At 27.2% G+C, this 24,433-nt stretch overlaps 1 protein-coding gene across 6 annotated transcripts in view; it reads left to right on the top strand.

The window, feature by feature from the left end:
- Window positions 1-24,433, top strand: part of LOC107455088 (CUGBP Elav-like family member 2) — a 772,083-nt gene that overhangs the window by 617,363 nt on the left and 130,287 nt on the right. For all 6 annotated transcript variants that reach the window (XM_043046908.3, XM_071187614.2, XM_043046907.3 and 3 more), the window contains one exon: window positions 3,375-3,423. In XM_043046908.3, coding sequence (XP_042902842.2) covers window positions 3,375-3,423 — 49 coding nt within the window. The remainder of the gene's footprint in view (window positions 1-3,374; window positions 3,424-24,433) is intronic.

Raw genomic sequence — 24,433 nt, 5'->3', positions numbered from 1 at the left:
ATTGAGGGGTACAAAATAAGATTATCGTTACAATTAACGTAAGACAGAAGCTACGCAAAATCTCTCTATTTTAATTTATATACAGTGTACGGTTTACGATCCAAACCAGATCTCATCTCCGTTTTGCTCCAGATGATAAGAGAACTCCTGGATCCAATATTTGAACTAACTTACCTTTATGGAGGGATGTTTTAGTGATGATTCCTCCTTATTTATGAGTGGAAAACCATGAGAATCCTCCACAGTCAGTCGATTACAAAGGAATTTAACCGATGGTACCTCAAACGCTTTATTAATATATTATGTGAGCGATTTGGTCGGTGCGTGTAAGGAGTAGTAAAATTCTGTATCCAAGGGTTAAAGATGAAAACACTAAAAAATGACGAAGTATTCACAATTTTTTATATTTATTTATTTACTTCAAAAGCTAAGAATTTTCCTATTCCTTTCTAAAAATATTGTAAATAATTTCTTCATTTGATGAATATAATTATTTAACTGCTTTTTTTTTCAAAAAAAAATGCTTTTAAAGACTTTTACTCCAAGTGTCACATGGTGAATATCACAAATGGTTTTAATGAAACATATTTTTTAATTCTCATGCACTGAAAATTTTATAAAATGGGAGAATATATTTTTATGAATTTTGGAAAAGAATACAGCTAAAATATAAATATCTTATTTTTTCTTATAAATATTTCATAAATTTTAATTGTTTTAATATAAATGAAATATGACTTACGTGTGTTTACTCACTTTGTACTTTAAAATGGAACTTAGAATACTTAATAGAATGAAATCTACGTTTATCATTAAAACTAAACTTTATATACGCATGCTTCTAGCTACCATCTTTACTTTTTTCCTTATATTTATAATAATATCCTGTAATAAGTAAGGCATCCCTTACATGTATTAATGGAAATGTAATGGAATTTAAGATAGTTCATAATGTCTAGTAGAAAAAGGGATGGTGATGAGCAACAGTTGCCGTTGATGAATTCTTATCCTACACTAATTACTCATTACTTATTTTACTTTTTATTAAAATTATTTAACTACTTATTTATCCATTACTTATTTTACTTTTTATGAAAATAATTTAGCTACGTATTTATCTATTACTTATTTTCTTTTTATTAAAATTATTTAATTACTTATTTACCATTACTTATTTTACTTTTTATTAAAATCATTTAACTGCATAATTAGCCATTACTTATTTTCTTTTCAGTAAAATTATTTAACTACTCCCCATTACTTATTTTACTTTTTATTAAAATTATTTACTTACTTTTAACCAAAAAAAGTTTTTCAAAATACTTTACCCATATGCAGCGTTTTTGACAAATGGTGAAAATCACATATGGTTATAATTAATTTTTTTTTTCAATCTCTTGATGGAAAATTTTATAAAATGTGAGAATTTAATTTCCTGAATTTCAGAAAAAATATATCCAAAAAATAAATACTTCTTAGAAATAGAACTATATTAGAAATAATCCACTAATTCTAATTTTTCTAGCTTAAATTAAACACAATTTCTTGTACATGCGTTATTCACTTTGCGCTTTAAAATGCAACTTTAAATGTTTAGAGGGAAATCTACGTTTATCATAAAAAACATACTTCCAGCAACATTCGTTATTTTCCCCTTAACAAGTAATAAATAATAAGTAAACCATCCCTTACATGTGTGAATGGAAATGTAGTGGAGTGTAAGGTAGTACATAATGTATGGGGAAAAAGGATGGTGATGAGCAACAGTTGGCTTTGATGAATTCTTATCCTACACTAATTAACCATTACTTATTTTACTTTTTATTAAAATTATTTAACTACTTATTCGCCATTACTAATTTCACTTTTTGTTAAAATTATTTAATTACTTATTTGCCCATTACTTATTTTACTTTTTAAAATCATTTAACTACTTAATTAGCCATAAATAATTTCACCGAAAAGAAAATAAGTAAACTACTTACTTACCCATTACTTATTTTACTTTTAATTAAAATTATTTAATTACTTTCAACTAAAAGTGTTTTAAAATACTTCACCCCATATGCAGCGTTTTTCAAAACGCAACAAACGGTGAAAATCACATATGGTTATAATTAAGTTTTTTTTTTAAATCTCTTGATGGAAAATTTTATAAAATGCTAGAATTTAATTTCCTAAGTTTCAGAAAAAATATATCCAAAATATGAATACTTCTTAGAAATAGAACTATATTAGAAATAATCCATTAATTCTCATTTTTCTAGTTTAAATGAAACATAATTTCTTGTACGTGCGTTATTCACTTTGCACTTTAAAATGAAACTTTAAATATTTAGAGGGAAATCTACGTTTATCACAAAAAAACATACTTCTAGCAACATTCCTTATTTTCTCCTTATATTTATGATAATATCCTGTAATAAGTAAACCATCCCTTACATGTGTGAATGGAAATGTAGTGGAGTGTATGGTAGTACATAATGTATGGGGAAAAAGGATGGTGATGAGCAGCAGTTGGTCTTATTTAACTACTTATTTATCTAATACTTATTTCACTTTTTATTAAAATTATTTAACTACTTATGTATCCATTACTTATTTTCTTTTTATTAAAATTATTTAACTACTTATTCACCATTACTTATTTTACTTTTTGTTAAAATTATTTAATTACTTATTTGCCCATTACTTATTTTACTTTTTAAAATCATTTAACTACTTAATTAGCCATAAATAATTTCACCGAAAAGAAAATAAGTAAACTACTTACTTACCCATTATTTATTTTACTTTTAATTAAAATTATTTAATTACTTTCAACTAAAAGTGTTTTAAAATACTTCACCCCATATGCAGCGTTTTTCAAAACGCAACAAACGGTGAAAATCACATATGGTTATAATTAAGTTTTTTTTTTTAAATCTCGTGATGGAAAATTTTATAAAATGCTAGAATTTAGTTTCCTAAGCTTCAGAAAAAATATATCCAAAATATGAATACTTCTTAGAAATAGAACTATATTAGAAATAATCCATTAATTCTAATTTTTCTAGTTTAAATGAAACATAATTTCTTATACGTGCGTTATTCACTTTGCACTTTAAAATGCAACTTTAAATATTTAGAGGGAAATCTACGTTTATCACAAAAAAGCATACTTCTAGCAACTTTCCTTATTTTCCCCTTATATTTATGATAATATCCTGTAATAAGTAAACCATCCCTTACATGTGTGAATGGAAATGTAGTGGAGTGTAAGGTAGTACATAATGTATGGGGAAAAGGGATGGTGATGAGCAACAGTTGGCTTTGATGAATTCTTATCCTACACTAATTACCCATTACTTATTTCTTTTTTTCTTCTTTTACAGATGCACCATCCAATACAGATGAAGCCAGCAGACAGTGAGAATCGAAACGGTAAGTCTTACTGTATCTGTTCTACACATCTTTTTCTGTTTACTCCATTTATACGTAATTATTTTTTTCCCCCGATTTCTTTTCCTCATTTTCTACCATTTTTTTTCCGTTATTATCTATCGGGAAAAGGAAAGTATTATGGAAGTTGTCCATTACTTTCGACTGAAAGTTGTTAAATTATGAGTATTAATTCCGGGAGTGTATTAATGGCGAAAAGGTAGTCTCAACTCCTTTTTTTGTCTTGGTAATATTTGGAAGAAATGAAAAAAAAAGTGAAGAAATCATCTATTTTTGTTGAAGGAAAATTCCTCTTATGGAAGTGGTTTTAGTATGGATTATTGAAAAAGTACACATGGTGAAGTTATTTATAACACTTTCAGACCTATCATTATTTATATGTAGAAACAATGGTTTTTTAGATACATGAAACGAAAGATTTAAAATTCGTAGAAAGGAATTTTAGACGTTGTTTAGATTTTTTTGTTTACTCGATATGCAAAAAATAAGTTACGTTAAAAATATACTTCACAACGAACAAGCGCATGGAAAACATCACCATAATTTACATGTATGAGTACAGTAATATAATTAAGCTTTTTTATTCCATTTATATTTTTTAAGAAATATGCCTGACTAATCTAAACTTTTAAATATAAATTTAAATAATATAATAAATAATATAATTCAATTTAAAAAATAAAACTTAAGTAGTCCAGATGGTCCAGGAGCGGCAAAAAAACCTGACCATCTTTACAGAGAAAATAATTTTTAGCCAGAAGATTTGAAGCATTCTGTCAGATTGAAAATTTTTACATTAAATCCCGCAAATGACAAAGATATATTCAAGGATAGCTTACAACTTTCAGCAAATGGTGTATTTTCATTTTTATTGGGTTAGCATACAAAGGTTTATTAATTAATCATTTTTTTAAACTTAGTAGAAAGATTAATATGCAAAACTTGATTCCTTAAGAATTGAATAAAGACAACAAAAATCTTTGAAAACCTCTTCTTAGCTTTCATTTACACGTACTGTAAACTTTTTTTTTTGCCTTTTTTCCTGCAGCTTTGTCCAGACTCTTAAATGCAAAATTTTTCTTGAAAACTTAATCATCAGGCCAAATATCACTTTAAAAGTGTTTGAAAAAAAGTATATAACAGCCTGCGCAAAAAAACATTGAGCATAAAATCTAAAATAAACCTTGAGAAATGAATCCTCGTTTTGGAAACGCTTTCCACTCTTGATTTGCAAATGATGATTCATCGATTTCAGAAGGTTTCCCTAGCCTTGTTTTGTAAAGGCAAATTTAATATCACACTATAAAATGGTTTTTTATCCCATAGCACATGCGAACACCGTGATCAATGGAAACCTCATTGCGCATAGACTAGCATAGTTGAATTTAACATTGTTTCAAACTTTTCCGGTTCATTTGCTAATCATTTAAAAAACTTTATTGAGTTTTGTGATAAAGGCTTTTTGTGACAATAAAATCAACTCTACATAGCTATCAGGGATTAGGCGGTCAAGGATGGGACTTGTAGAAAAAAACAGCGAAGTTGGTAATAACTTAAACAATTTATCGAACAATTTTAATCATATGCAACCAGATTTCCTCGACATTCCTGTCATTTAATTGGCAGTTTGTTCAAACTAGTGGAATAAAACCCTGGTTAATAATGCGAATCAACGATTTCCTAATAGGCAAGTTTTGCAGCATTGTCAAAATTAAATTCGGATAAAAAAAAATTCTCCTATTTGATTAAGAAATGGTAATTAATGGAGGCGAGATTTTGTGAATATAAAGATGCTGAGGCTACAATTTCCGTATTTTTGTTACAGCTATTTGAGCAGTGTGTGGTCTTGAGCTTTAATGTAATAAGATATGGATCGATCAGTTGCCCAATCTAGGATGTTTTCATTTAAATGTTTGTACATTTGTTGGTTGCAGTCCATTTTTGGTATGATCGATGAGCATAGGTTTCATAAAATCAGAATGAATCATACTTGTGATAATCCACCAAGCACTCACCATCAGCTTCTTTTGCCCTGAGCGTGCTTTTATGCGATTTTTCCTTATATCTTTAGTTGTCAACTGCTATTGTAGATTACTTTTTTCGAAAAAAAAATTAACAAGGATGCTTCAAATAAGCAAGAATATATGCTGACAATTGGACTCAAATCTATAGTTTATGTCCAACTTTAGTAAAGTTTCGTATGCTTCTAAAGGTCTGAGAATCTTCATCAATTTACAGTGCACAAACGTACGACCTTTCGAATGCAAAGACTAAAAACTTTTGGCACATTTACCAAATGTATATAATAATTGTTTGCCGGTTTAAAATAATACTTCAGAGAGTGTCTTACAAAAATATCGTGATTCAGTGAATTAAGACAAAGAAAATATAAATCTGAATAATTTTTGTTCTAATGATCGGATTTTTGTGAACTGGTGCCTATTTTAATGGTTCAAAAGTTTGACCTAAAGTATACTAAATATTTAATGATACTTATTATTTAAAAAATATGGAATCGGATGCAAAATCATACTTTATCTGAATAAATGCACCATTTGCGGCAGATTTAGTTAAAAAAAAGTTTTTAAAAAAGATGTATTTTTAAATTTTCGCTTCCTAATGTACTTATGCGTTTAATTTTTGTTCAAAATTTATCTTTTTTTATTTAAAATTGCATTTTCTATCATGTAAAAATCCTGTGTACCTTAAAACTTAACTTTTTTATCTTAATTAAATAGTACAAGGAAATAATAAATAATTGGTTAAAAATAATTTTTAAATACTAAGAAAAAATTCCGGTGAAAATATCGCACTGTATAGCAGAGACCTTTCTGGTAGAAAAAGAATAGAAAAAAGAAAGAACGAAACATAATTCTAGTTAAAAAAAAATTTAAAAATATGGTATTTAAACCAATTATTTGGTAATTTTTGCGTTAATATGGTAACAACTTGCTGGAAATTCTGGCTTTTAAAATTATAGCTCTTGTTACCACGTACTTAGTATAATAAATATAAAACTGAAAAGTAAATGTAACGGTATTAAAGTTTTTTATGCCATGCTCTAAGGTATCCTGATAAAATTACCAAATTTTCCCCCAATTTTATCACATATTATAAAATGATATTTTTTTTAATTTTACCAAAGACATTATTTTTTTTAAGAGCTTCAGTAAAAATTGTCTTATTTTTGCTGTTCCCATAGAACTAGAAATACGGTAAATATTACCACATTCAAGTAGTTTTGATCATACTTTTTATTTCTCAGTGCATGAATTAAAAATCAGACAATCAAATTTCATAATTCTGTGTGAAAAATTTACGATTCGGTTAAAAAAACGAAATAAATATGGCGAAATACACAAAAAGTGAATTTAATATTAACTGACATATTATAATTAATTTTTCAGACATATATATAAATACAATTATAATTCATATTAGTTTAATCAAAGAAATTGCGTTTTTTTTGCCTGATTCAGGTTCATAATTAATAGTGGGCACTAACCAATTACCATAAAGTCAACCTTTTGAACCATTAAAATGTATACTTAGTACGTGAAAGTATGATAATTAGAACGAAAGATATTAATGGTGATATATTTTGCTTGGCTCCATGTACATAAAGACTAAACACATTCATAACCAGTACGAAATAATATATTCATGAACAAACTAAAAGACATAAAAATCTTTAATGGTAACCAGCGAACACTATTTCCTTTTGTTTGTTTTTATCATCAACCAAAAGCACACCATTCGAGTAAGAAAATGCTTTTCTCAATCGAGTTGAGGACAGAAAAAACGTTGTAAAGAATTTTCTTATTCTTGTCCATTATATAGAGGGTGAAAAGAAAGGAAAAAAAAGCGTGCAGAATAATTTGAAGCTTCGAATGTGTACTACTGATCCTTATGCCCGAAGTGTTCCAAACTGGTAATCTTTTTCATACATTCCTTAGAAAACAGGAGAAACCTGTATCTGAATACAAATCCATATCAAGACGCATTTTTTCATGGACTTTGGATTCAGATTGGATCCCCGGTAGGGAAGTAAGGAGGAAATCCCTTTTTACTATCTGAATAAGGGAAATCTTATTCAGAATTCTGTCTTTCAGTAGTTGCTTCGATGCTTTCTAGGTTTTGGGGGAATTCCTGGGGAAAAGGGAGCTTCCCGTCAAAATTAGTTTGTTTAGCGTTTGAGTGTTCCGCGTATTCTTGCGATTTGTGAATGGCTTCTTTTTTTGGAGAAAAGGTTATCGCACAAACCCACTCCTCGGCGATCAAGGGGGATCAGTCCTCAATCAAGAAAAATACACAGATGAACTCTTTTTTTTCTAGTTTTCTTCAACTACCTACAGAAAACATTCTCTTATTTTTTGCAGAAAAGTCTGATTCAGTTTTGTTTCTGAAACACGTGATGCACTTTCCTCAATCCTTCATTTTTTTTATTTACTTATTTGTAGCAGTATACAGAATAAGCTTAAGAAATGAAGTCTCTTTTAGATTAAATAGGAATGCATAATAAAACAAATGATTTTATGAAATTCGCATTCTTAAACACAGTATTTTTTTATAAATAAAATGGCATATGTTTTTAGGTGTAAGAATTTGCGTAATAAGTTTTTAAATGAACGATAAAAAATGTTTCTTCTAGATTTGACATTAATATGCGATAATAACAAAAGTTTCTGATTTCATTATCTTCACTTTTTTTAAGTTAACATGCATTTCTATATAGAAATCGAATAATAGAATCAAAATATCTTTTGAAACTAAAGAGGGATTTAGGATTTTTTCAAAATTAAAAATAGGATAATTACGAATGTTCGAGATCACTTATGTAAAGTTTTGCATTGCAAATTGCAATTAATATCCAAAACTGATCGATTACTTTTGTATTAACGCTCAGAGACCAACATGAGTATATATAATGTAAATGTATTTATTACAAAAATTATTTACAATTTGTGAAAATATTCTTTTAAAATCTGAACCTAAAAAATAAAAAAATTCAAAAAATTAAAAGAAAACTATGTATTTTCATTTAAACTCCATATTTTTTTCATTTCTAATATGTAGATTTAAAAAAGATAAATTTAAACTTTTTTTTAAAAAAGATAAAATCTATGAAAGAGTTATTTGAATTTTGAAGAACCTTCTCTCCCCTAAATTTAACTCATAAATATTTCAAATCATAATTCTGGTTAAGAAATTAAGAAAATCAAAATATACTGTATCAAAATCATTCATTTGGTAAATTTTTCCGTACATGTAATTCGATTTACCGAAAATTCAGGTTTTCAAAATAATTCTTCCTACCAAACATTTAGCGAAAAATACAAAACTGAAAAGTAAATTTAAACTAATGAATGGTTTTTATGCCATTTTTTAATGTATGATAAAATTATCAAATTTGAAAACAAAACCTTTTTTTATTGTAAATTTCAGTTTAAAAATTAGTTTCCTTCTCATCAGGTATTATTACAACTATTAATTATAATGTAAATTATAATTATATTAAGTATAGTTATATAATCGATACTAGTTACGTCATTAGTAAATATAACAAAGATAAGAGCAATCGAAATAATATTATCATTTTGCAGTTATAAATATGCTATAACGCTAATATAGCGATAACCCTTCGGCGCAAACTTTCTATTAAACATGTTTTTCATACTTCATTATATTGTGTTAATTTAGGCCAACATAAGTGAAAATTATTATCTTTATTATTTCAATAATTTATAGTTATTAAATACAGCATGAAACACCGGTGTCTTTTACTGCATTAAAGGTCCTCCAATCACAGCTCGCTTCCAAACAATTATTTTTCAAATTTGCGCTTATTTCGATCTAAGCGAAACAGTCATTCATCATTAAAATATCTTTTATTTACGAAATCAATTATTGATAAATTTTTTAATATGAATGAAAAATTTCACATTACTGTTTTGGAATTTATAATTTAGTACAAATATAATTCTGATAATCTAACATAATTTTTTTGTAAATAATGGACTGTTTTGTAAAATTAAAAAATACTAAAATATATTTTACTTGTAAATAAAGCGTCAGAAAGAAATATATAAAAAGAGACACCGGCGTTCTATTTGTATTAAAGGATTAAGAGCTAAAACCAACAATCCTTAAAAAAAATGTGCTTAATAAATTGGATACAAACTTAAATTATGTAATGAAAATTATACAGTCGGAAACAATCTAGGAGAGAATGATATTATTATGAGAAAACTGAAATAACTCTATATTGCTTACGATTTAAACTAATTTTCAGGAGACAATACCTCTAAAAAACGTAAAAACATTTTTTTAAGAGTCATCGCTCTCAATAAACGCCATGGAAACTAACTTGAAATTATATCCACTTTATATCAAACTAATTCCGAAAATAACGATAAGTGCTCTGTCAAAGATAATAAAAAACTCTATGGATACATAAAAAGTGAACTGTAGTTAAGAAGTTTTTTTTTATTTTATTTACTAAGCACCTCTTAAAAATACATTCTATAGCCTAGAAACATTTTATCAACAAAAAATATACGAATGAAGGTCGTTGAGTAAAAGCATTTAAGCAGAACGTGTTGGAACTTCGATATAGATTGCAGATTACTTACAAGTAGCCAATTTGGAAAGAATGGCCCCAGCAAAAAGCTTATCGAATTACCACTTTTTCATACCATCCTCTTTCTCGACCATTTAGGTATTTGAGGGTTTTAGTATGTCTCGTCAATTATATAGCTACGTCTGCAACTACAATCGTTAAAAAAGAATTACAGGTGGGCACAATATTGCTCTGCGGAAATTCGAAATCGTCTATTTTAACATTCGAATCTAATATTATTTTCGTATGGTTTCTGTGGATCGTGAAAAGGATATGAAACAAAGACTATAAGATACGAAAACAATTTCTGATTTTGCAAATACTTTAAAGGGATATAAAATAAATTTTTATTTTGCGGACTACTTTAAATAACTAAATATACTTAGCCTAAATATGAACATGAGTATTTAAGTTAATAAAAACTTATCCAAGTGTTTTATATTTAAATTTGTTTATTTTAAATTTTTTTTCTTCAGTCTTAAATTTTAAAGTGCCTTTAAAATTTAAACTTAAGGAACATGTTAGACATGCTCATTATCAAGAGTACGATAAATCATGAATTATTTACTGCATATTGTTGCACGAATTCAATTTCGATAGTACCAAAAATTATTTTCACCTCAGTCACATCAACTCATTTCGATGCCCTAGAATCCTTCTTTTATATAAATTCTTTTATAGAATTCATTTATATGAATGCTGATATCCTTGTTAACGACCTCGTGGAAATGCCTTTTACCCTGATTCTCCCCTCTCGGCCGCAGCGGCTTTTCTTGTTATATTTTTTCATCTTTATTTTTGCTTCACTCTCGGCGACTGCTATTTCCTAGTTTTTTTCCTCACCTTTATTTTCTATTTTATGTTGGCAACTTTTTCAAATAACTTTTGCTTCTTCTCATTCATGTCTGGCAAGTTTTGAAAATGAACACTTATTTTTGAGCGCTTGAAGTCAGACTTTTATTTCCATCAGTATATTTTTGAAGCCAATGAAGTTTTTTATAAGTAATATCTGAAGGTTATTAATTTAGCTATCATTAATATTTTCTGGTATGTATGTGGAATGTTTAGAAGTTCAAATAATTTTAATGAATAAATGAATTTTAAGGAAAAAAAATATTTAAGCAAAACCGGTTGAAACTTCGATATAGATTGCAGATTACTCACATGTAGCCATTTGAAAAGAATCTCCCACTCAAAATGCTTACCGAATTACCACTTTTTCATACCATCTTCTTTCTGACCATTCAGTTATTTGAAGATTTTATTTAGTTTGGTTTGTCAATTATGTAGCTATGTCTCAATTAGAGTCATTAAAAAAGAGATAGGGATATTGCTCTTTGAAAATTCAAACTCACCACCTATTTTTGCATTTAAACCAACCATCATATTTTTATAGTTTATAGTTTTTGTGGATTGTAAATAGGATATTAAACAAGGACTATTGGATGCAAAAAACCATTTAAGTTCTTGCAAAGCCTTTAAAGATATAAAAAATAAATATTTTTTATGTTTTAATTTTATCTTTATTTTAACAAACAACTTTAAATTAATAAATATACTTATTCTAAATATAAACGTAAGTATTCAAATGAATAAAAGCGTTTATCCAAGGGTTTTCTGTTTAAATTTTCTCATTTTAAATTATTTCACGTAAAAGTAACCCTTTTTACGACTTTTTTAAATGTTTCAATGCTGTTGATATATTTTCGTATGCAAGAGCAATCAGTAGAATTCTTCAGAAATCAATTTTAAGGAATAATTTATGATCTGAATTATTTTATTTTCATTAGTTTCAGGGATTAAACATAAAATCAAATATGTATATGCTTATTTCTTTTAATCTTTTAGCAAAGTATATTTAATTTAGTGTTCTTTTCTTATTTTATTTAATATTGCATTGATAAGCTTTAGAAGTACTGAAAAAATTGAAATAATTTGTAGAAGATACTAAAAATATTTTTCTTTGAATTTCGAAACATAAGTTGGCATTATTTGTGAGTTATAAACTTAATTTTGATAGAAGAAATTTGGTTATTATTATGTTTCAAATAATACATTTTAAGATAAATTGTAAGTGTTTTAAATTCTGTCTTGAAAGATAAGATATTTAAAAAGAATAATTCAGCTGTCGCAAGCTTGCGTCAAATTTAAAACCATTCATTAAAAGTTATCTTAGTATTTTAAGGCGACAAAAATAGTATGAATTTTCTATTCTTTTTATTTTAAACTTTAAAGAAAACATTATTTCTCTTTTAAATATTGGAAAAAATTCTTATTATTTTTCACAAAATTGAACTTATTTTTCTTTTATATTTTTAAATATTACGTGGTGCTGATGTGAGACTTTTTCATAAAATTATTTTTTTTTACATTTATTTTCACAATGTAAAAAAATAATCACGTCAAAAAGTAACTGCATGAAGTTTTTAAAATTTATATTTTATATGTCGTAATTTAATTTGCTTTTTATAGAATGGAAAATAATAAATTTTTAATTTTTTTATAGAATTGAAAATAATGAAAAAATTAAAACTATTTTTCGTTAAATTTATCCATCAAAATTTAATATTTTGATAGATAAATAAAAAAAATGAATATTGAGAAAATATATGACAATATAATAGACAAAAATGTCATTCAAACTTCAATTTTTTTTCCATTATTATTTGAAAAGAATGTTGAAAACAAACTAAAATATAAATATTTTTATTTAAAATAAATCAAAAAGTAATATTAAAGAATAGTAATTTCAATTACATCAAAAATTAGCATTAAAAGTTTGACCAGCAATTTTATTGTACATCTTTAAATGATGAATGTAGGATATTTTTTTGGTATAAGGTTGCCTTTTCACTGTTAAACTGCTGTAGCTGAGTTTTATTTATTAAAAAAGCAATTGTCGTTGAGTCAGAAAAATTTAAAAACTCGAGCGATGAATACTTCTTAATGCCTGCAATTTGGCTTAATTTTCATAAAAATTTTATTAGGTTCTTTTTCTACATTTAAAACATTTAAGCAACTATTTTATTATAAAAAAAACTTCAAAAAAAATATTTCCGGCATTTAAAACTTTCATTTTTGCGTTTTTCTCAAATGCACATTTTAACCGTTTCGCTCGAAAATTGCAACCGCTCAGTGTTTTGCCGTTATATTTGCGGGCATGAAAATTTCGCAGTCATTTCCAAAACTTCCTTCTTGGCTACGAAGCTTATCTGTTATTTAATAGCAGAAACAGTAATAACTGCGCCGTTATTATTATGGCCGTAATAAGCAGGGGGAATGTTCATCAGTTAACAAACCGATATGTGCACATTTTAATGGACTACGTCAGAAGTGATTTACACTAACAACGGGACTTCGTTTATCTCGATTCGGAAATTGAACATCTACACACCCAGAGAAGCGGTTGTACTATTTCAAGAATGTTAGTTTTCCGCACAAAAGTTCCGATTGATTTTTTTTTTCTTTGCTTTCCTTTTCGTTTCTGCGTTTGTTTGTTATAGAGCGATAGCTAGATGATTACCTCACCTAAACTATTTATTCGGCTGTTTGAATGGCAGTGATTAAAAGAAACTAAATAGAATTTTGTTGATAGGAACTGGTCTAGAAAACTGTAGCATTTAAAACTTTATAACTATTCTACAATGATGCAATGCTCTTGAAAACTTTTATCAGCACAAATGTAAAAAAAAACGTCATAAAATAAGCACATTTTTTTTATCTTTCTGTTGTTAAAACAGTTTTCTTCTATATTCCTTTAATGCTAACTAATACTAAACTTTTTATTACATATTTTTTTCTTTTAAAATCTAAACATTCACGTTTTTCAATATTTCAGCATTATTAAAGAAGATAAGAATAATTTATGTTTATAAGAAGTGGAAAAGTGATAAAAGAACGTTAAATAACATTTTATTATGGAATGTTTTTCCGTAATGTTCATAAGTAAAAGTCTTGTTCATAAGTAAAAACCATCATACATTGCTCCAAAAAGACTGACTGAATAATTTTTGATCTAATGATCATATTTTCACTTTCCAGGATTTCATCTTAATGGTTCGAGGAGGTGACCTCGAATATACTAATTAATTAGTGCACACGATATTTTAAGTTACGAAATCAGACACAAAAACATAGTTTCTCTGAATAAACATATATTTTTTCAATGGATTCCGATTTGTGACCCTTCAAGTACAGGGGGTCGCCGCAATCTGAGAAATATGTTCCTCATAGTTGGTCCCTTTAATGCTAATTTTACTTTGTGGGTATTTCGTTATATCTCGAGAACTATTTATGCATATTGAAAATTGCACATAATTATAAAAGTCATCTATTCAAAGATAATCCCACACAAGAATTAAATTTCAGTCAATACTTGTTATTTTTTTAATTTGTAGAAATGTAAGGTATTAAATTTTTTACATCATTTCAAAGTGTTTAAATTTACTTGGTAAAATACAAAATTTGAGCGAAATCGATCGAATATCGGTATCTTGATATCTTGATATACGGTCGGTATCTTGATATACACAATAGAAATACGAAAAATTTAATGAATAAAAGTAAATTAATATGTACTTCTCGTGTGCAGCTAGAATACCTGTCACGTACTACCTAATATCTTGAGTGACGTAGGTTCGCCTTTATGTGCTAGAGCGAAATTATTTGCAACACTATTTATAATAGTACAATTGTATTAATTTGTACTATTAACTAAACTTAAAACTATAATGTAATTTTATGATTGCATATAAAAATATTGATCCTTTAAAATGTAGGAGTGTATACAAGTTGTGTATTCTGCGTAAAGAAATTTTAAGATATGTTCGTATAAATTTAATAAAAAGGCAAATAATACTAATTTTTTATTTTTAACTTATAGTTTTACGTTAATTAGCTTAAGCAAAATCAAACAAAGTCTAACCAGAATTGTAAAATAAGATAGTGCAATTTAAGATAAAACAGTTTTTGTTAAAAATTTCAGCGTAATAGCTTGAGATTTTAATAAAAATTAAAACAAAATACAGTAATGCAAAGTAAATTTAACAATACCAATTAGATAATATAAATAATTAGTCATGTAAATCGAGATCCTAATGCCATTTTAAAATTAAATTTGGTTAAAAACATATACCTTCTCAGAAAAACTGCTTCAATTTTGAATTATTATAACGGTATCTTTGTGTTAAATTGAACTAGGTTTCCTTTAAAGTTGAATAACAGGATAGAATAATAAAGTGTAGGATCGCTTGTTTTCATATATTTTTCTAGTTTAGTAGCATCTGGACATCATTAGATTGATAAAGATGACATATGCTATTTAAGTTTCAAATTTATGAAGTTGCAAGAGCGAGAAAAAGGTGGATCCAAAAGAACATCTTAAAAGTTTTCCTTAAAGACAAGAAGAAAAAAATAAAATCATTGCATATCCTTACCCTTCGTGCGTTTAGAATTTTCTTTTTTCCATATTCCATTAATAAAATTCCCCAACCCCATTCATTGATCTCAGCTCTACTCGATACCTCTTTAGAATGTAAAGGGAAAAAATGACTTTTCCTTTATTTGCTTAACTTATTTTTTTTTTTTTTTTTTGCATTTTTTTCCGAATTACTCCATAAAATCCACACCAATGTACGAAACTGAAATTGAAAGAGCTATCAAAAGCCAACTGGAATCAGTCATTCCAAAATTGATGATAATCATCGTTCGCCAAAAATTCCCCTTACCACGACCGAACATGAATTCTCATATTAGTATGGTGTGAGCTTTTATGGGTCCCCAATGGCACCAAGCGCTTCATTTTATGCCTGCAGCTTTTCATTAGCAGAAGCTCTAAAATGCAGCCACAACTTAGCCAAGTGGATTAAACATCGGGCCCAGCACTTCTCCTACCCCCAATCCTTTTTAATCTACGGAAGATGCTTTTGAGCCTTAAAAACATCTCATGCGACGAGTTTATACAGAAAGTTCTTGTTTGGTAATGTGGTTGTAATTCAAGAAAATGTCCTAAAATTCCATTCCTCTGTGACACGGTACAAAATGAGGTGTCGACAATATCTGTTTTTGCTTATCCTTCATTTACCATCTTGGGAACTATTTAACTGCCTGTATTAATATACATTTTGTTTTTATCGTTATTTTTTACACCTCTGCCAGTGTCTAAGATTCGCAGTATTGATTTATTTTTAATTCCACGAACTTAGGAAGGGCTGATGATTAAAAAAAAGAAAATAAGTATTAATATACTCCCAGCTCATTTCAGAACCCAATTTTGCTCTTTCATGCATTGTAATGTAAACTATTAATCAAATACACGAGCTTTATGTCCTTCTGTTAATGATTATATTTTTCTAGATCATATCTTTATTTTTCTTTCTGTTTGCGTATAGTATATAAAAAATTTAATTAAATTTAGTTTTTTTTCTCAATTTCAGTGATATAGCATAATAAAAAAGGGGAACAAGAATTACTGGCTTTGATAAATTTCTATGATTATTGTTGATTTGTATGATTATTGTTAATTTATATGATTATTCACGGAAAGACCTAAAATTTAGTGAAATTGTACAAAATTAGTTTTCGGCATCATCTGTATTTATTCATTTACTATTTTGGGAACTGTTTAACTGCCTGTATGAATATATTTTTTTTTCATTTTTTCCAGTGTTTAAGATTCTTTTTTTATTCCGTGAACTTAAGATGAGACGCTAAACAAAACTAAAAATAGCATATGAAATGGTAATATACTCTCGACTTATTTTAAAAACCAATCTTGTTCTTTCATGCATTGTAATGTTAACTATTAATCAAGTACGCCAGCTTTATATCCCATAATTATTAAATTTTTTCCAGATCATATCTTTTTTTTTACTGTTTACGTATAGTAAAAATATGATATTTATTAATTTCAGTGCGATAACATAATAAAGTGAAACAAGAATATGTGGTTTTGATAAATTTCGATAATTTGTTGATTTATATGATTATTATCGCTGTAATTCACGAAAATACCTAAAATCCCGTTTTTAAGTGAAAATGTACAAAATGAGTTTTCGAAGATATCTTTTTTCATTTATCCTTCCCTCTCGATCTTGGAATATTTTAAATACCTGTATAAATACAAATTTTTTTTATTTAGTTATATTTTACATCTTTACCATAATCTCAGTATTGATTTATTTTTGATTCCACAAACTTAAGATAAGCCGTTGATTTAAAAAAGAACATATGAAATGTTAATATACTCCCCTCTTATTTCAAAAATCAATTTTGCTCTTTCATGCATTGTAATGTTAACTATTAATCAAGTACACGAGCTTTATCTCCCTTAGTTTATGATTATATCTTTATTTTGCGTATAGTAAACGAAAATTAACTTCAATTGATTTTATTTAAATCAAGACAAAAATATATTAAAAATAGAGAAATAAGAAAAGCTGGTTTTGATAAGTTTCTCTGATTATTGTTATGAATAGGTGGCCTTAAAGCATAATAAAAAAGTCAAATGTTTTAGAAAGAGGAGTTGAAAAATTTTATTAACGTCTCAAAAATCTTAAGATTGTATTTTATATTTTTAGCAATGAACTAAATGTTATAAATCTACAAATTTATTTTCCTGTTAAAATTTATTCCTATGAAAATTATTTAACTCTATGGTCTTTGTTAAAACTATTTGTTTCAAACATTTACATAATTCGTATTTAAATCCTCAGAAACCATATTTTCAAGCAAAGATGTTTATGCATAAAAAAATTTTGACTTTTATAAACATCAAAAACTTAACTAGTACGTGTGAATCTGCTAATTTCGTAACAAAATTAAGTAATAAAAATTGCAATTTACTAAACTCCATGGTTGTGACATTAAATAAATAATCTGGTAAATAAATAATCATTAAATAAATAATCTTTAAGCAATTTTTTACAGCTTTAACTAAAAACCGTTTGTTATTTTAATAAAAATTCCAAATGCTTTATTTTATACATATTAAATCAAGTATTATTTACATAGAAGTATTTTATTTATATTGATTAAAATAAGTATTTAAAAGCATTTTGAAAACAAAGTATTAAAGAAATTCCTTTAATGATATATTGTTTCAATGAGAGAAATTTTTAATTACGTGAGTGACTTTTGGATAATGAAAAATAACACTCGAATGATTTAAGATTTGTCCTAGCAACTCCTCAATTAGAAAACCTGTGTATTTTTAGAACTTGGAGAATACATTGACAAACCATATTTTTCCAAAGATACTGTTTCGATCTCAAACTGTTCCAAGAAATTGTATTGTATTGTTTACAGAAGTATATCAGAATTTCTACTAAATATCAGCACAATACACAGAAAAATCTTATTGTCTACAGGCCTTTCTCCGAAAGCGTTCTCTTGAACAAATTAAAGATGAGGCTTATCTTGTCTCAAGATCTTCATTTTTTTTTATTATTTCTTTCTCCTTCCTATTGGATGAAAGAGATTATTCAAACATATTATAAAGTAATTTTAAGAGGAATGGAATATAATAGTTTATCAATTTTATCATCTTATCATGCTGCGGTTTTTTAAAAAAAATGCCTATTAATATGAAAGTACATTAAAAGGACTTAATGCCTATTTTCTTTCCTAATGTTTGCGATTTTTCTAATATATAACGCGAGTGATTTTCAGCGAATGTTTGATTTTTCTTGGAAAATAAATCAGCCAATTTTGTTTCAGCTTAATGCAAATTGTTATTGCTGGCTGAAAAACTGAAGCGTGGTATTTTATTTTATTAACATCCCTTATTCCCAGGGCAAAATAAAACTAAAATTCCTTCTGTACTATTCTGGGTTGACATCAAATAGCGTGAAGAAAAATATGTATTTTTTTTTTTTTTTTTTTTTTTTTTTGGAGAAAGCCGCTAGCTTAAAGTTCGAAAAATTCCGGAACTAACGCTCAAAATGCGTTTTTTTTTTCAATTGAGTAACTTCAAAGAATAATTTTAAATTTCCATAAAAAAAACGTTGTATTTGGGCTACAAAAATAGCTTAAGAAACAATTTTATGTATCATTGTGAATTCAAGCCCAATTTTTTATATCATAGCGAATATTTTTTTAAACTAACACTTACTATTTTGATATGGCTAATAATAACGTAAATTTGCATTTATATTTGAAACAATATTTTTTATTAAATTCATTAACTTGCGTTATCTACTTTTAAACTATTTACTTTCCTTTATTTGTTTTTCGATCTTAATAATAATTTAATAATAGCTATACCTCTCAATGCAAAATTTTTCAAGCAAAAGATAAGAATTAGTTTGGATTGCATTTTTAGAAGATTTCTCGTATCCAGAAAGTTAAAGGGAGTTGATAGTACATATGCTAATGATATTAGGACCTTTTTGGGGTACCTTTTCTCAGCTAAATAAGCCTGATATTGCTTCAGTTTTTTTACAGAGTATTTACATGCACATGTTTACACTGTGATAACTGTTATTACATATCTTTGCCAGCAAAATTTTTAAAAAAAATTTATGAACTGAACTTTTGATGTTTTAAAAAGTTTCATAATTTTTGAGCAAACATCTTTCATAACTCAAAACTTATACCTCTTAACGTTGAAGCATTATCACAGCATACAACTGATTTGATCTCAAATTCTCAAATATCCCTGAAAAATTTCCAAAAGATATCATAACAAGTTTCTTAGAAAAGGTTCATCGAAAAAGATCTGTTTTAGCATTATTGATATATACTTCACCGACACTTCTAAAAAATTTATTTTCAAACTTCCACAGTTTTTTTTTTTTTTTTTTTTTTTAAAAGGCGTTTTCAATCTTGCATGGGTTTGAATGTTTCTTGAAAACTACCCAGCGTTTCTAATTAAAAGTTATGTTTGAACCTGCATTTTTCTCATGATTTATAATAGAGCTTATATAGCTGTAAGAAAAGAAACCTTTATAAATTATCAAGCTTATTTAAGAAACTAACTCTGTTTTCTTCTTTTTACTCACTGCATCGTAAAAGCGGAAAGGTATTAAGTGTTTTAATTAGAAAAGCGTTTCTGTTTACTATGTAATATACATTATTTGTCTCTGAATTTACGAGCTTTCAAAACTACCTTCTACAACAAGAGCCGCAGGGGAAGTAAATTCGATTAATACGTTGTATTAGATAAGTTTGGAATGGGAGCATCGATATTAGATGACATGCTTTACGTATACTCTCTTCTGAAAATAATCATTTATCAAAAAATCTGATTAATTTATTAAGTTTTTGTACTGAGCCCCCATTTTTGATTTATTTTTATGAATGAATTCTTATGCTGCACTCTCAGAAATTATACTCTCATTTTTGACGATTCTGCAATCATTGAGCTGTATTTCATTAATTTTGAAAATAATTTTGTTATGAAATCACGTTCACGTGAGGAAACTCGAACATTCAAATATTTGACGAAAATGTTTCCTTAATTTAAACCTCATCGCAGAGCATTGGGGGAAATTGTTAACTAAAATGAAGACTAAAATATTGAACGAAGACTATATGACCAGAATTATATGGTGGTCAAGGATCCCGGGTTCGAATCCCGTTTCGGGAAGGAATGTAATTTATTGCTCAGTTTTATCTGTTGTGTTGTTTGGGTGAAATTGATGTACCTATATGGAGCCCTTGAAAAAGTGATTAACAATGTAACTCGTATTTTTCTTTTGAAAAATAAAACTGAATGATTAAAGATTTCCTTAATTTAGATGAAATCTATTTCCTCAAAGAAGTGGCGGTTGCTGTTTTGTCGCTTTGACAAAATTTTCGTTCGGAGCAAATATCAGGAAATGGTTTCGTCAGAAACAAAGGAAGTTTTGTGATATTTGAGTATCCATCATTTTTTTTACTTTGTGGCAAAAACAAGTCAATTTACTATAACATAAAAAAATTTTTAAACGTACTTATCTACTTTATTATTATATTATATCGAACTTTAAAAAGCTAAAAATGATTTTTCATTCTCTGATTTCTTTTGAAGTTTTAAAAAACGACACAAATTATTTGTCGTCTTAAAACTCATAGTAATACAGTGCAATACCGGTTCTAAATTTTCCTTTTGTGCAAGTTCCACTTTCAATGGGTTTACCTCAGATACTAGTAGATACAAAACTACTCATACTAGATACAAAACCTCTTGGAGCCCTAATGATATTTTTTTCCATTTTGTTTTACCTTCATTCCTTAACTGCTGCATCACTTATTGAGTTTTCATTATTAATATTAATACGCAATACAAAACTCTAAAATGCCCTGGAGATTTTTTCCATTTTACCTTGTCCTTCTCCTCGTTTTCCAGAATTTGATTTCAACTTATCGTTTGTGTATTGCATCGTATAGTAGATTCCATCTCGTTTGAAAATGTATCCAATTGATCAATCACTCTTATAAATCATTCCTGTGAGATTTTAAGTACCCTTTGCGCTTTTATAAACAGTCTTTTTAATTCAAAATAAAAATCTTCTTCAGACCCTCCAGACAGGCTCAGATTTTTGTTTGATATTTTTACTATCCCCATAAATGTTATACTATTTTTTGTAAGTGTTCTTTGAAATATCAAATATTCTGGCAATTTAGACAATCATGATAAGTTGCGCTTCAGGTCATGGCTAAACAAGATTGTCCCTTTTTATTAAACTATCTCACATCATTTCAGCGAAGCATTTTAAAAATTAAAGTTTTTTTTTACAGTTAAACACTGATAAATGATATTTAAACAAACGTAATTATAACTGAGTTATTACAGTTAAACACTGATAAATGATATTTAAACAAACGTAATTGTAACTGAGTTATTTAACAAAAATGCTGTTTTATTTATGCATAAAATTGTGTTATTTTTTCCATTAATTCCTTTTTTTAAATCTCGGCACTTTATATTCAAGTTAATACTAAAAGGAATGGAAATTACTCTTATTTCATGTATTGTCTAAATTTTTTTACTCAGTTAAGAAATCAAAATTGGATGATTATTTAAAATAACTGAGTTATTCGCATTGAAATATTACGAAATGCTTATTATATTATGCTTCTTTCTTACCACTTCAATAGTTTCTAAATATTTTATTAGGAACTTTAAATTATTTTTATCAGAGATAGCTTATATATCTTAACACTATCTCACTATTATCTCACATCAGTTCAGTAAAGCATTTTAAAAACTAAAGACTTATTTTAAAATTAAGCACTGATAAATGATATTTAAACAAACATAATTATAACTGAATTATTTAACAAAAATGCTTTTTTGTTTATGCATGAAATTTTGTTATTTTTGCACCAATAAATTTTTTTTTAAATTTACCCGAATTATTTTTTTTTCAATTTCGCCACTTTATATTCAAATTAAAAACAAAATGAATCTAAATTAATTATATTTCATGCATTGTCTGCATTTTTTTTACTCAGTTAAGTATCAAAATTGGATGAATATTTAAAATAACTGAGTTATTCCCATTGAAACATTACGAAATGGCTATTATATTTTACTTCATTTTCCTGCTGTGATAGTTTGGAAATATTTTATTCGAAAACTTAAATGACTTCAATAAGAGTCAGGTTACATATTTTAGCAAGATCAACTACTGCAAATTTGAAATACTGACATACTTTATAAACCGGAAAATAAAAGCTATTCATCTATTCATACATGAAAATTCAGTCAACATATGTATGTTTTGAAAGCAATTTAATTATGCGAGGTAAAAGAATGAACATTTTAAAAGTCCTTCAGGGCAAATAACTTACACGCAGTAGAGTTACTTCAATTATCCGAATCTATTTAGAAATTGCCTCAAACTTCAAGATTTTTGAAACAAAAATAATTAATTCTATACCTTATACGTTTAAACAGTTTTCATAATAAAGACTCAGATGTTCAGTAGTTGTTTTCATAATGGAATTAAAAACTAAAGTAAATCGGGATATAAAGTAAACTGATTAAATCGCTTTAATAAGTTTATGATTTTATTATGTTTAAAATATTATATTTCTCTGGTATTTAAGGCCTTCTACATACAATTTGAAATTCTGCTTTAGGTAAAAAGATAGTTTTAACAGATTTTTTCTTTGATAATATTATTCCGTTTACGATTCAGATGCGATGCTTACTTATTGAAATAATAAAACTTATTTAAAATAAACCTAGCATGTTTATGAATAAACAGTTAATCATTCGCAAAAATTTTTCTTTTATTTAACTGATACCATTTGGTGTCGTGGAAAGGAAAAGAATTCGTCCAATATAATATATTTCGTCGAGAGCGACTTTCTTCAAATTAAAAATTTTCTGAATAGATAATGTAGTAAAAAAATTAAGTAAACGTTAAACGAAGGAAACAATTCAACAGTTATTAGATCTTTTGAAAATAATCCGAAATTTGCATGAGTAATGGGAACTGCATAGAAAATATAGATGGTGATATTTTTTGATTAAAATTGTTTAAAATTTTAAGCTTTTGAGTAGTCTGTGAGTGCGAAAAACAATGTTGAGTAAATTTTGCGAGACCTTATTTCGCCTATGAAGGACATTGATTCAAAAAGCACTTTTTTTTCGACACATAGTGCACAAAATAAAAAACGGCATACCCCGAATAACTTCTGATCTACTGATTGAAACTTCAGGTTCTAGGAATCAATCTTAATGGTTCGAGTGGACTATTTCAAGTACGGTAATTAATTAGTAATTAGACAATATTATAAGTTACTTAATCAGACACAAAAACGTATTTTCTGTAAAAAAACATCATTTTTTTCGACAGATTCGAATTTATGACCCCCATAATATAGGGGGTATCAGCAATCTGCAAATTATGGTTCCAATAGTTTGGTCAGGAAAATGATCAAAACTTTGGACCCCTAATGTTAATTTTTCTTTATGCGAATTTTGCTAAATTTCACGAAGTGTTCAATTTTATTCATAGAAAGTACTTTTTTGTATCTTATTTCTTAATTTAAAATATCTTCGTCAGTAATTAATTAGCATATTTGAGATCACCCCCTTAAACCATTAAGATTGAGTCCTAGAATGTGACGATCCGATCATTGGATCAAAAGTTATTCAGGGTGTTCCATTTTTTATTTTGCTCACTGTTCCTGAAATTCAACTTGTACATTTCGGGAGTGGTCCTCAAAATGTGTATATGTTATCAGTTTTGAAATCCGGCATTCTATAGAATGCCTAAAACTAGCCGGTAGTGCATGACACGATTCTTATTTCCCACATTTTCTAGAGATTCTATAGAATGCCAAAGATTCTATAGATTGCCTAGAGATTCTATTAATTTTTAATAGTGTAATGCATGGAGAGTAATACCTTATCCATCATTTCTTTAAATTATGCACTAA

Source organism: Parasteatoda tepidariorum, chromosome 11 (assembly GCF_982258835.1).
Source record: "Parasteatoda tepidariorum strain Cologne lab strain chromosome 11, Ptep-v5.0, whole genome shotgun sequence".
NCBI lineage: Eukaryota > Metazoa > Arthropoda > Arachnida > Araneae > Theridiidae > Parasteatoda > Parasteatoda tepidariorum.
Note: the sequence above shows the minus strand (reverse complement) of the source record. Positions and strands in the feature narration are given on the sequence as shown.